Raw genomic sequence first — 12,140 nt, 5'->3', positions numbered from 1 at the left:
GCGCGGCTCCCTGTAGTTCCTCACGGCGTCCCCGCCTCCTCGGTGCGGGCGGGTGAGCAGACCGCCGACTGCGACTCCCAGGATGCCTCGCGCCCGCCTTTCCGCCTGAGGCCGGACGGTTGAGGGTAACGGCAGCGGCTGGAAGCTGGAGGCCAGGCCTGGCCAGGCTGGGCGACCCGAAGGGAGCCAGGGCCGGCGCTGGTCCCATCGGCCGCACCTCCGGGGGCACGGCGCGTAACGGGAGGCTTCGGGGCTGAGAGCGTTACCGGCTGCGCTCGGGGGCCAGATAGGCCGGGCGCTCAGAAGGGTGACGCATTGAGGGTCGCGGAGTCTCGGGACTGAGGGGCGACTCCGGTTAGGGGTCTTGCTTAGAGGTGGTCTGGGGATCCGTAAAACGCCTGGCATGGAGTCAGCTGAATACATGTGGGGACGGGGTTGCTCTGTAGACCTTTGGCCTTGGCAGACACGCCTAGAAAATCCCCATAGTCTGAGAAGCCCCTACAGGATCGATGGGAGATGCCAGAAGTTCCTTGATGTGTTATGGGACACATTTGGACTTGTAGGTCGTGAAGTCGCCATTGCAGAGAAAAAGAAACACAAGGCCGGGCACGGTGGCTCACGCCCGTAATCCCAACACTTTGGGAGGCCAAGGCGTTTGGGACGACCCTGGGCAACATAGGGAGACCCTGTCTCTACAAAAAAGTTTTAAAATTTGCCAGACATGGTGGCGTGTGCCTGTGGTCCCAGCTGCTAGGGAGGCTGAGATTGGAGGATCGCCTGAGCCCAAGGAGGTCGAGGCTGCAGTGAGCTGTGAGAGTTGTGATCGTGCCACTGCACTCCAGCCTGGGCAACAGACTGAGACCCTGTCTGGAAAAAAAAAAAAGAAAGAAGGCCAGGCGTGTTGGCTCACACCTGTAATCCTAGCACTTTGGGAGGCCGAGGCCGGCAGATCGCGAGGTCAGGAGTTCGAGACCAGCCTGGCCAACAGTGAAACCCCATCTCTACTAAAAATACAAAAATTAACTGGGCATGGTGGCACGTGCCTGTATTCCCAGCTACTCGGGAGACTGAGGCAGGAGATTCACTTGAACCCAGGAGGCTGAGGTTGTGGTGAGCCAAGATCGTACCACTGCAATCCAGCCTGGGCAACAGAGCAAGACTCTGTCGAAAAAAAGAAAAGAAAACACATGTATTCAGGGTGGGCTCTGTAGGTAAGCCCAGATAACCCTTGCATTCCAATAACAGGACAGGCCAACACCTGGGACATAGAGAGGACCCCTCTGACTCCTTTCTTCCAGGACATCCTGTAGGTGGGTTTTGGTAAAGTGGAGGAGGGGGAGGGAGAGAGCTAATTCCAAGGAAAACTGTTCTCAATGGGTTAGATTTACTGCCTATGTAAAGAAATATTTCCACTGTCAGTGAAAATCGTGTTGCTGGATGTGGTGGCTCACACCTGTAATCCCAGCACTTTGGAAGACCAACGCAGGAGGATTGCTTGAGCCCCCGAGTTCAATACCAACCTGAGTAACACGGTGAAACCCCGTCTCTTAAAAAAAAAAAATTAAAAAAGAAAAAGAATATCAAAGAGTAACCAGAGTTCATACCTGCTTTTTTGCTAAATGCTGCCTAGAAAGTAGTCATGGGTGTTGCCTGGGAAAGGGTTTCAGCCTTGGTGCCAGGCACCCACCTCCTTTCTAAAATGAGTACTTGCCAATTGCCACATCGGCTTTCAGGGTAAGGGATGATGGCCACTGCCCTTTTTTCAAGTAATCTCAAAGCCTCAGAAAGCCCATTAAGTTATCCAGAGCACTTTTTTTTTTTTTTTTTTGAGACAGAGTCTCACATGTTGCCCAGGCTGGAGTGCAGTAGGGCGATCTTGGCTTACTGCAACCTTCTCCTCCTAGGTTCAGGCTAGTCTCCTGCCTCAGCCTCCTGAGTAGCTGAGATTACAGGCATATGCCACCATGCCCAGCTAATTTTTGTATTTTTAGTAGAGACAGCGTTTCACCATGTTGGTCAGGCTGGTCTTGAACTCCTGACCTCAAGTGATCTGCCCACCTCAGCCTCCCAAAGTGCTGGGATAACAGGTGTGAGCCACCGCGCCCAGCCTGAGAGTACTTGCTCTTCTGAAGTGCATCCCCTATAAGGAATTTTTAATTTATGGAAATGGGCTTTATCTCTTGAATGGGCCGTGAGAGAACTTTGATAAGCCTTGGATTCATGCTGTTAAACCTGCATCTTTTTTTTTTTTTTTTTGAGATGGAGTCTTGCTCTGTTGCCCAGGCTAGAATGCATAGCATGATCTCAGCTCACTGCAACCTCCGTCTAACGGGTTCAAGCGATTCTCCTACCTCAGCCTGCCGAGTAGCTGGGATTACAGGTGCCTGCCACCACATCCAGCTAATTTTTTGTATTTTTTAGTAGAGACGGGGTTTTACCATGTTGGCCAAGCCGGTCACGAACTCCTGACCTCAGGTGGTCCACCTGCCTTGGCCTCCCAGAAAGTTTTGGGATTACAGGCATGAGCCACTGCGCCCAGTCTCCTTTTTTTTTTTTTTTTTGAGATGGAGTCTCACTCTGTCACCTAGGTTGGAGTGCAGTGGCACGGTCTTGGCTCACTGCAGCTTCCACCTCCCAGGTTCAAACGAGTCTCTTGCCTCAGCCTCCTGAGTAGCTGGAGATGTACACCACCACACCCAACTAATTTTTGTGTTTTTAGTAGAGACGGGGTTTCACCATGTTGGCCAGCCTGGTCTTGAACTCCTGACCTCAGGTGATCCCCCCGCCTTGGCCTCTGAAAGTGCTGGGATTACAGGCGTGAGCCACGGCGCCCAGCCAAAGCTATATCATTTTTAAGCAACCACTTTAATTTTCTTCATTAGGGAGTATGAGCCTGATGTGGGCAGAATCCAAATGAGATGGCCAGTGCTGTGAAGGAGCTGCAAGCACCCCCAAGAGCCGTGAGATGGTAGGCAGAGTTCAGAGTAAGATGCATGGAAAGCGAACATGCCTCCCATCCTGCATCCCCAAAGATCTTGACTGCATGCAACACTCTGGGGGCTGGGCGGCAAGGAACAGGATGGAGACTCTGGAGAAGAGTGACGGGAGGTGGCATTGATACCAAACTTTCGACGACCAAGGTTTCTTCTGAGACCGAGTGTCCAGCTGGAAGTGTTTTTAAGTGTCTGTCACTGGTATTAAGGAATCAGGGGCACGGAATAGAAGACATTTCTAGTCACATGACATCTCAGCTGGGAGGGTTTGCATGTCGTGTCTGGGAAAGGAGTGACCTGCCCACCCATTGGCACCCATCGCTGGTTAGTGGGGCTGTTTCCAGGCTCTGAATGAGTCCGTTCTCAGAAACTATAGGAACGCATAAAGGACTTACATCTCTAAATGCTATTGGTGCTCTTGCCTCTGGTTACTTGGCAAAAGGCAACGCAATTCATTCTGCATTGCCAATTTCCACCTGTGTTCACTGTTTGGTTTTTCTTGATGTGATTTGTTTTTCCCATTTTAGGCGCCAAAAACCAAGAAGGGATGGAAAGGTGAGTGGAGAGATGGAACATTACTCTTAAGCCAAATATGTATCTTTTCCCCCATTGGTCCTGGAACGATGAGACGTGTGTTTATTTAAATGTTTTTGGGCCGGGCACAGTGGCTGATGCCTGTAATCCCAACACTTTGGGAGGCCGAGGTGGGTGGATCATGAGGTCAGGAGATCGAGACCATCCTGGCTAACACGATGAAACCCCGTCTCTGCTAAAAATACAAAAAATCAGCGTGGTGGCGGGCACCTGTAGTCCCAGCTACTCAGGAGGCTGAGGCAGGAGAATGGCGTGAACCCAGGAGGCGGAGCTTGCAGTGGGCCGAGATCGCGCCACTGCGCTCCAGCCTGGGTGACAGAGCGAGACTCCGTCTTAAAAAAAAAAATGTTTTTGATCAGAGTCTTGCTGTTCTTCCCATTATTCCGTAGGCAGCCTTGGTCTTCCTTATGCTGCCTCACTGGTCCTCAGAGAAGTTCAGACATAAATAAGATACGAGGTTTTGGAAAAAATCCTTCTCCTTGGGCTCTGTATCCAGAAATATGTGGTTGGGATTCAGGGTGGGAAAGCTGGTGGGGGGAAACGAATTCGATATTCATACATGCCTCCATCAGAAAGTGGCCATTGATGAGGACATCCAGACCAGTTCTGGGGGGTCTTAGATAGAAGGGTACAAGGAGCCTACTTGTCTGAAAGTAGCTTCCATGTGCCTAGAAATCTTGGGCACTCTTCCCAATGAGCCACACTGGGCTGTGTTCAGGGTCTGGAAGACTGATCTTTGGCCAGTGTGTCATGGTAGGCAGGTGGAATATAGGTTCTGCTGAAAATCTGCACTATCATCCTTTGAGATAGTTTTTGTTTTTGTTTTTGTTTTTTTTAAGACAGAGTCTTGCTCTGTTGCCCGGGGTAGAGTGCAATGGCACGATCTCAGGTCACTGCAACCTCTGCTTCCCAGTTTCAAGCAATTCTGCTTCAGCCTCCCCAGTAATTGGGATTACAGGCATGTGTCACCATGCCCGGCTAATTTTTGTTTTGTTTTTGTTTTTGTTTTTGTTTTTGTTTCTGTTTTGAGAGGGAGTCTCGCTCTGTCGCCCAGGCTGGAGTGCAGTGGCACGATCTCGGCTCACTGCAACCTCTGCCTCCCAGGTTCAAGCAATTCTCCTGCCTCAGCCTCTCCAGTAACTGGGATTACAGGCATGTGCCAGCATGCCCAGCTAATTTTTTGGGTTTTTTTTTCTTGTTTTTTGAGACGGCATGTCACTCTGTCACCCAGGCTGGAGTGCAGTGGTGTGATCTCGGCCCACTACAAACTCCGCCACCCGGGTTCAAGTGATTCTCCTGCCTCAGCCTCCCGAGTACCTGGGACTACAGGCACATGCCACCATACCCGGCTAATTTTTTGTATTTTTAGTAGAGACAGAGTTTCACTGTGTTAGCCAGGCTGGTCTCAAACTCCTGACTTCAGGTGATCCACCCGCCTTGGCCTCCCAAAGTTCTGGGATTGCAGGTGTGAGCCACCGCGCCTGGCCATTTTTTTTGTATTTTTAGTAAAGACGGGGTTTTGCCATGTTGGTCAGGCTGGTCACGAACTCCTGACCTCAGGTGATCCACCCGCCTCAGCCTCCCAAAGTGCTGGGATTGCAGGTGTGAGCCACTGGGCCCAGCCTGAGATAGTTATTTTAAATTTCTGCCTCAGGGTGTTTTAACAAGGCTTTGTGACTTGTTGCCAGAAACTTATAAAACATCTCTTGACCAATGAAAGGAGAGCTAAGCCTAAGTCCCAACATCTGAAAGCTCTGACGCCTTCTGGCGAGTCTCAAGCCTTGATGTTTATAAGGGCCACTCTTCTTTCCTCCTGAAGTCATGACAGTCCCTTTTCTGTTCCAGGCTCCATTGATGATTTACCTGGTGACCTTCCAGGGGATGATAGTAAGTGTGCCTTGCCCAGAATCCCCTAATTTGGGCTGCTGCTGTTGCTTTTTTTTCTTACTATGTTGCCCAGGCTGGTCCCAAGCTTTTGGACTGAAATGATCCTCCCACCTCCTGAACCAAAGTGCTGGGATTACAGGCATAAGCCACTACACCCAGCCTTTTTTTAAAAATTGGGATATACACACCTGTAATCCCAGCACTCTGGGAGGCCGAGGAGGGCCAATCACGAGGTCAGGAGTTCAAGACCAGCCTGACCAACATGGTGAAACCCTGTCTCTACTAAAAATACAGAAAAATTTAACTGGGTGTAGTGGTGGGCGCCTGTAATCCCAGCTACTTGGAAAGCTGAGGCAGGAGAATCACTTGAACCCAGGAGGTGGAGGTTGCAGTGAGCCAACGTTGCGTCACTGTGCTCCAGCCCGTGTGACAGAGCGAGACTCTGTCTCAAAAAAAAAAAAGAAATTGAGATGTAATTTATATAGCATAAAGTCCACTCCTGTAAAGTGTACAACTCAGTGGTTTTTGAATATGCAAAAGTTGTACAACCATCAACACTACCTAATTCCAGAACATTTTCCATCACCCACTAAAGAAACCTCATGCCTATTAGTAGTCAATTTCATTCTCTCCTTCCTCCAAACTTAGGCAACCACTTATTATTTACTCTCTGTCTCTATGGATTTGCCTATTTTGGACACTTTACATAAAATGAAATCACACAGCATCTTACCTTTTTTTTTTTTTTTTTGGAGACAGAGTTTTGCTCTTGTTGCCCAGGCTGGAGTGCAATGGCGCAGTCTCGGCTCACCGCAACCTCTGCCTCCCAGGTTCAAGCAATTCTCCTGCCTCAGCCTCCTGAGTAGCTGGGATTACAGGCGCTCACCACCACGCCCAGCTAATTTTGTATTTTTAGTAGAGACAGGGGTTTCTCCATGTTGGTCAGGCTGGTCTCGAACTCCCAACCTCAGGTGATCCGCCCATCTCGGCCTCCCAAAGTGCTGGGATTATAGGTGTTGAGTCACCGCGCCCGGCCGGCATCTTACCTTTACATCTAGCTTTTTTGTTTTTTTTTTGAGACAGAGTCTCACTGTGTCACCCAGGCTGGAGTGCAGTGGCGCCATCTCGGCTCTGCCTCTGCCTCCTAAGTTCAAGCGATTCTCGTGCCTCAGCTTCCCGAGTAGCTGGGACTACAGGCATGCACTACCACAACCAGCTACTTTTTGTATTTTTAGTAGAGATGGGTTTTCGCCATGTTGGCCAGGCTGATCTTGAACTCCTAGCCTCAAACACCTGCCTCAGCCTCCCAAAGTGTTGGGATTACAGGAGTGAGCTACTATGCCCAGCGCACGTAGCTTCTCTGATGTAGCATAATATTTTCCAAGTTTATCCACACTGTAGCATGAATCAGTACTTTGTAACTTTTTTATGGCTAGATAATGTTCCATTGTGTGGATAAATCACATTTTGTTTATCCCTTCATCAGTTGATGGATATCTGAGATATTTCCACATTTTGGCTGTTATGAATAATGCTGTTATGAACGTTTGTGTACTAGTTTTTGGGCAGACATGTGTTTTCAGTTCATTTGGAATTCCTGGACCATACAGTAACTGTATGTTTAACTTTTTGAGGAGACTGCTTTTCCATAGCAGCTGTGCCGTTTTACATCCCACCAACAATGTAAGATGGCTGTAGTTCCTCTACATCCTTGCTAATACTTATTTTCCTTCTTTTTGATTATTGCCATCCTACAGGGTGTAAAGTGGGTATCTCATTGTAGTTTTGATCTGCATTTCCCTAATGTCTAATGATGTTCAGCATCTTTTCATGTGTTTATTGGCCATGTGTATATCTTTGGAGAAATGTCTGTTCAGATCCTTTGCCCCTTTTTAATTGGGTTACTTGTCTTTTTATCATTGAGTTAAAAGAGTTCCTTGTAGATTCTGAATGCTAATCCATATTATTTGTGTTCATGTTGGTCTATTAAGGAACCTGGCTTCATGGTCATGTAAAGCTCACCAGGGACAGAGAGACTTAGGTTTCCCCTACATGGCCCCAGAGAACCCACAAAGCTCCTGTCACCCAGGCTGGAGTGCAGTGGCGCAATCTCGGCTCGCTGCAATCTCTGCCTCCCGGTTCAAGCGATTCTCCTGCCTCGGCCTACTGAGTAGCTGGGAGGGATTACAGGCAACCACCACCATGCCTGGCTAATGTATTCCAGCCCATGTATTCCAGCCTACAGTTTTGGGCTGTGGAAAAGCAATTGTTCGTCATGCATTTCCTTGGGGTGCAGTTGGGTTGGGTTGGGTTGGGTTGGGCTCTTCATTTGGTATTCGGCATTTAGGGTTGACTTCCTCCTTGGAAATGTACCACCCTCTCTCCCATTCAGGTTTTCCAAGGGGTGACATTGGGACCTGCCTATGGGGCCAGATTTCTTCCTCCTAATACAGAGACAGCTTGGGAAGGGAGCTTGCCAGCCTTTGCATCTTGACTCCAGGTCCCTTTAGCTAAATGACACATTTTCTCTTTTCTTTTTTTCCAGTGACACTACCTGAGAAGCCTGTTAAACTAGCTTCACATACCCGAGACACCACAGGTGTATCTCAGATGTTCCCGTCTTCAAAGGCTAGAACAAAGTAAGGGCAGGGTCAGCCTGGGTATCCATGACCTACTTCAGTCTAAATGCTCTCTGCCCCTCCACCCCCCACTTTGTACTTCACATTTGCTCGCCTTTTTTTTTTTTTTTTTTTTTTTTAGAGAATATCTGTTGCCCAGGCTGGAGTGCAGTGGCACGATCTCGGCTCACTGCAAACTCTGCCACCCCGGTTCAAGCAATTCTCCTGTCTCAGCCTCCTGAGTAGCTGGGACTACAGGTGCCCGCTAATTTTTGTATTTTTAGGAGGGACGAAGTTTCACCACATTGGTCAGGCTGGTCTCAAACTGACCTCAGGTGATCCGCCCACCTCGGCCTCCCAAAGTGCTGGGATTACAGGCGTGAGGCACCATGCCCAGTCCACCGGGCTAATTTTTGTATTTTTAGTGAAGACAGTTTTACCACATTGCCCAGGCTGGTCTCGAACTCCTGGGCTGAAGCGATCCACCCGCCTCAGTCTCCCAAAGTGCTGGGATTACAGGTGTGAGCCACCCGCACCTGGCCGTGCTTACTTCTAATGTCAGTTAATTTCCACCCACTTCCCTCAGCTCCTGGTTTTGTTTATTTATTTATTTTTATTTTTTCTCTTTTTTTGAGATGGAGTCTGGCTCTGTCACCCAGGCTGGAGTGCAGTGGCATGATTGGCTCACTCTAACCTCTGCCTCCCAGGTTCCAGCAGTTCTGCCTCAGCCTCCTGCGTAGTTGGGATTACAGGCACACAGCACCACGTCTGGCTACTTTGTTATTAGTAGAGATGGGGTTTCACCATGTTAGCCAGGATGGTCTCTATCTCCTGACCTCATGATCCGCCCGCCTCGGCCTCCCAAAGTGCTGGGATTACAGGTGTGCACCACCGCACCTGGCCAGCTCCTAGTTTTATTGACGGAGACTGGGGAAGTTAAAGAGAACTGCACAAGAGGTCAGCAGTCCTGGCTTCTATCCTCCATCTGTTACTTATGATATGACCTTGGGCAGTTTCTGAACTTCTCTGAGCCCTAATTTTCTTATCCTCAGAATTAAAGGATTGGCCTAGATCAGTGATTTTCAAATTGTGTTTGTTCTTCTAAGATAAGAATGAATACCCTACAGATGAGAGATAGGGAGGAATTTTGTGAGCCCTCGTCCCTCATGTGATCTGGAGCAGTTGTTTTTCTTCCTTTTTTTTTTTTTTTTTTACTTTATTTTTTGAGACGGAGTCTTGCTCTGCCGCCCAGGCTGGAGGGCAGTGGCGCAATGTCAGCTCATTGCAGCCTCCACCTCCCGGGTTCAAGTGATTCTCCTGCCTCAGCCTCCTGAGTAGCTGGGATTACAGGTGCCCGCCACTACGCCTGGCTAATTTTTATATTTTTAGTAGAGATGGGGTTTCACCATGTTGGCCAGGTTGGTCTCGAACTCCTGACCTCAAGTGATCCACCTGCCTCGGTCTCCCAAAGTGCTGGGATTACAGGCATGAGCCCCCACGCCCAGCCTATTGTTTTTAACAATTTGTTTTTGAAGCAGTTCTACTGCTAACAAAGTTAAAAATCACTGCATTAGGCCAGGCGCAGTGGCTCGCGCCTGTAATCCCAGCACTTTGGGAGGCCGAGGCCGGCGGATCACGAGGTCAGGAGATAGAGACCATCCTGGCTAACATGGTGAAACCCCGTCTCTACTAAAAATACAAAAAATTAGCCGGGTGTGGTTGCAGGCAACTGTACTCCCAGCTACTTGGGAGGCTGAGGCAGAAGAATGGCATGAACCCGGGAGGCGGAGCTTGCAGTGAGCCGAGATCACGCCACTGCACTCCAGCCTGGGCGACAGAGCAAGACTCCGTCTCAAAAAAAAAAAAAAGAAAAAATCACTGCATCAGGTGGCCTGTGACATTCCTTTTAGCACCTCTGTTCTCCGGAGAGATCTATGCGAGATTCCTTGGGCTTTCTAAGCCACTCCTCCCCTTTTTAGAGTCATCCAGTGCCCTGGGATGCAGGTAGGGGCTGATGCCTCTCCTTTGCAGGTCCCTCCTGGGTGATGATGTCTTCAGCACCATGGCAGGCCTGGAAGAAGCTGATGCTGAGGTAAGCCTGGCCATTTCCCACTCCTCCACCTCTCTACTTATCCCCAGAAACAATGAGATGGGTGTTGTGGCCAAGGGGCTGCCCACAGAAGGGTTTAGAAGTCCCTGCAAAGTCACTTTGTTCTTTTTGTTTGTTTTTTGAGATGGAGTCTCGCTCTATTGCTCAGGCTAGAGTGCAGTGGTGTGATCTTGGCTCACTGCAACCTCTGCCTCCTGGGGTCAAGCAATTCTCCTGCCTCCGTCTCCCAAGTAGCTGGGATTACAGGCGCCTGCCACTACGACTGGCTAATTTTTTTTGTTGTTTGTTTTTTTTTATTTTAAGACGGAGTCTCCCTCTGTTGCCCAGGCTGGAGTGCAGTGGTGCAATGTTTGCTCACTGCAATCTCCATCTCCTGGTTCAAGCGATTCTCCTGCCTCAGCCTCTTGAGTAGCTGGGATTACAGGCACCCACCACCACGCCTGGCTGATTTTTGTATTTTTAGTAGAGATGGGGTTTCACCATGTTGGTCAGGCTGGTCTCAAACTCCTAACCTCTTGATCCACCCACATCGGCCTCTCAAAGTACTGTGATTACAGGCTGAGCCACTGTGCCCAGCCAAAGAAAATAATTTTTGTATTTTTAGTAGAGACGGGTTTCACCATGTTGGTCAGGCTGGTCTCAAACTCCTTACCTCTTGATCCACTCACCTCGTCCTCTCAAAGTACTGGCATTACAGGCTGAGCCACTGTACCCAGCCAAAGAAAATAATTTTTGTATTTTTAGTAGGTAATTTTGTATTTTTAGTAGAGACAAGGTTTCACCATGTTGGCCAGGCTGGCCTCAAACTCCTGACCTCAAGTGATCTACCCGCCTCGGCCTCCCAAAGTGCTGGGATTACAGGCGTGAGCCACTGCGCCCAGCCATCACTTTGTTTTTAAATCAAAATAATGCCCATGGGCTGCGGAGTGGACCCAAAGCAGAATCCTCTTTCCTGTAGTAAGATGAGTGGAAAGGAGAGCTCCCTGAAACTGCTGGAGTCTTAGATGTTGCTCCTTTCCCCTAATAAACACCATAGCTGTCCATTGGCATGGGTGAGAAGTAGCAGAATTCCGGTCCTGGATGGAAGAGTTCTCTATGGTTGGAAGGAGCAGAAATGGCAGTGCTCTCTGAGCCTCTATAACCAGGCAGGTTTGGCTTCAAACAACTGCCAAGCCCAAGCAAGGGGAACAAAGCCACCCTCCTGTGTAAGCTCCATTGGCCAAGCTCTGCTCCTGCCGCGCCGTCTGCCCTAACAGAAGCAAGGGGCCAGGACTCTGAGTTTTATTGGGCCTTGACTAGTGTGCCTCCTTATCTGTGTCCTCATCCTCCTTGTGGACTTAGGTTTCAGGTATCTCAGAGGCAGACCCGCAGGCTCTGCTCCAGGCCATGAAGGTAAGGAAACAGCTTGCATGATTCTTAGAACTGGGGGTGGGTGGGGTGGGGTCATGATATTTCGTACCAAGGCTTCATTCTCCCTCTAATTTCTCCCTTTACAACGTGTGTTTCTGAGCCCTTCCTCGTGCAAGCATGGAACTCGTCTGTGAGCCATTGGCCTTCTTGCCTCTCTAGGTATCAAACAGTGTTCCTGGTATATAGAGAGTGGAGGGTGCCACAGGCCTCTGGGGAAATTGGGCCAGCTCTCTTGGAGGCCCACCTAGCTGGGTCCCCTCACCTCCACCTAGAAGACAGAGGGGGAGACTCTCTCCTCTAACGCTTGTTCTTAATCTTTCTCCATATTTCTCTCCACATCCCCTGCCAAGCCCCCTTCAGTACTGCTGTCTTCTCATCAGATCAAGCCCAGCGCCAGTCTTTGCAATGGATTTTTAAGGCACAGATCTGAATAATTTGTAAGGATGTAACCTCTAGCTTGGCCTTGGACACCTTGTTCTCCCTCTCCTTCCAGCCAGCAGCACCCTCCTGTCTGACCCTTGGGGTTTT

The 12,140-nt window shown here is 49.5% G+C and overlaps 1 protein-coding gene across 5 annotated transcripts in view; it reads left to right on the top strand.

The window, feature by feature from the left end:
• The first annotated feature begins 37 nt into the window (after positions 1–37).
• FBF1 (Fas binding factor 1) overlaps positions 38–12,140 on the top strand; it is a 31,471-nt gene continuing 19,368 nt past the window's right edge. For 2 of the 5 annotated variants that reach the window (XM_030827029.1, XM_030827025.1), the window contains exons 1-7: positions 1,125–1,310; positions 2,883–2,968; positions 3,521–3,548; positions 5,433–5,474; positions 8,020–8,113; positions 10,124–10,184; positions 11,544–11,594. In XM_030827029.1, the coding sequence (XP_030682889.1) occupies positions 2,966–2,968; positions 3,521–3,548; positions 5,433–5,474; positions 8,020–8,113; positions 10,124–10,184; positions 11,544–11,594 (279 nt within the window). In that variant the 5' untranslated portion in view covers positions 1,125–1,310; positions 2,883–2,965. Of the gene's footprint in view, positions 126–1,124; positions 1,311–1,516; positions 1,533–2,882; positions 2,969–3,520; positions 3,549–5,432; positions 5,475–8,019; positions 8,114–10,123; positions 10,185–11,543; positions 11,595–12,140 lie in introns of those variants that run through there. The other 3 variants (XM_030827026.1, XM_030827027.1, XM_030827028.1) reach the window with 3 other exon arrangements.

This window comes from Nomascus leucogenys, chromosome 14 (genome assembly GCF_006542625.1).
Source record: "Nomascus leucogenys isolate Asia chromosome 14, Asia_NLE_v1, whole genome shotgun sequence".
In the NCBI taxonomy this organism is placed as follows: domain Eukaryota; kingdom Metazoa; phylum Chordata; class Mammalia; order Primates; family Hylobatidae; genus Nomascus; species Nomascus leucogenys.
This window is presented reverse-complemented; position numbering and strand designations above follow the sequence as displayed.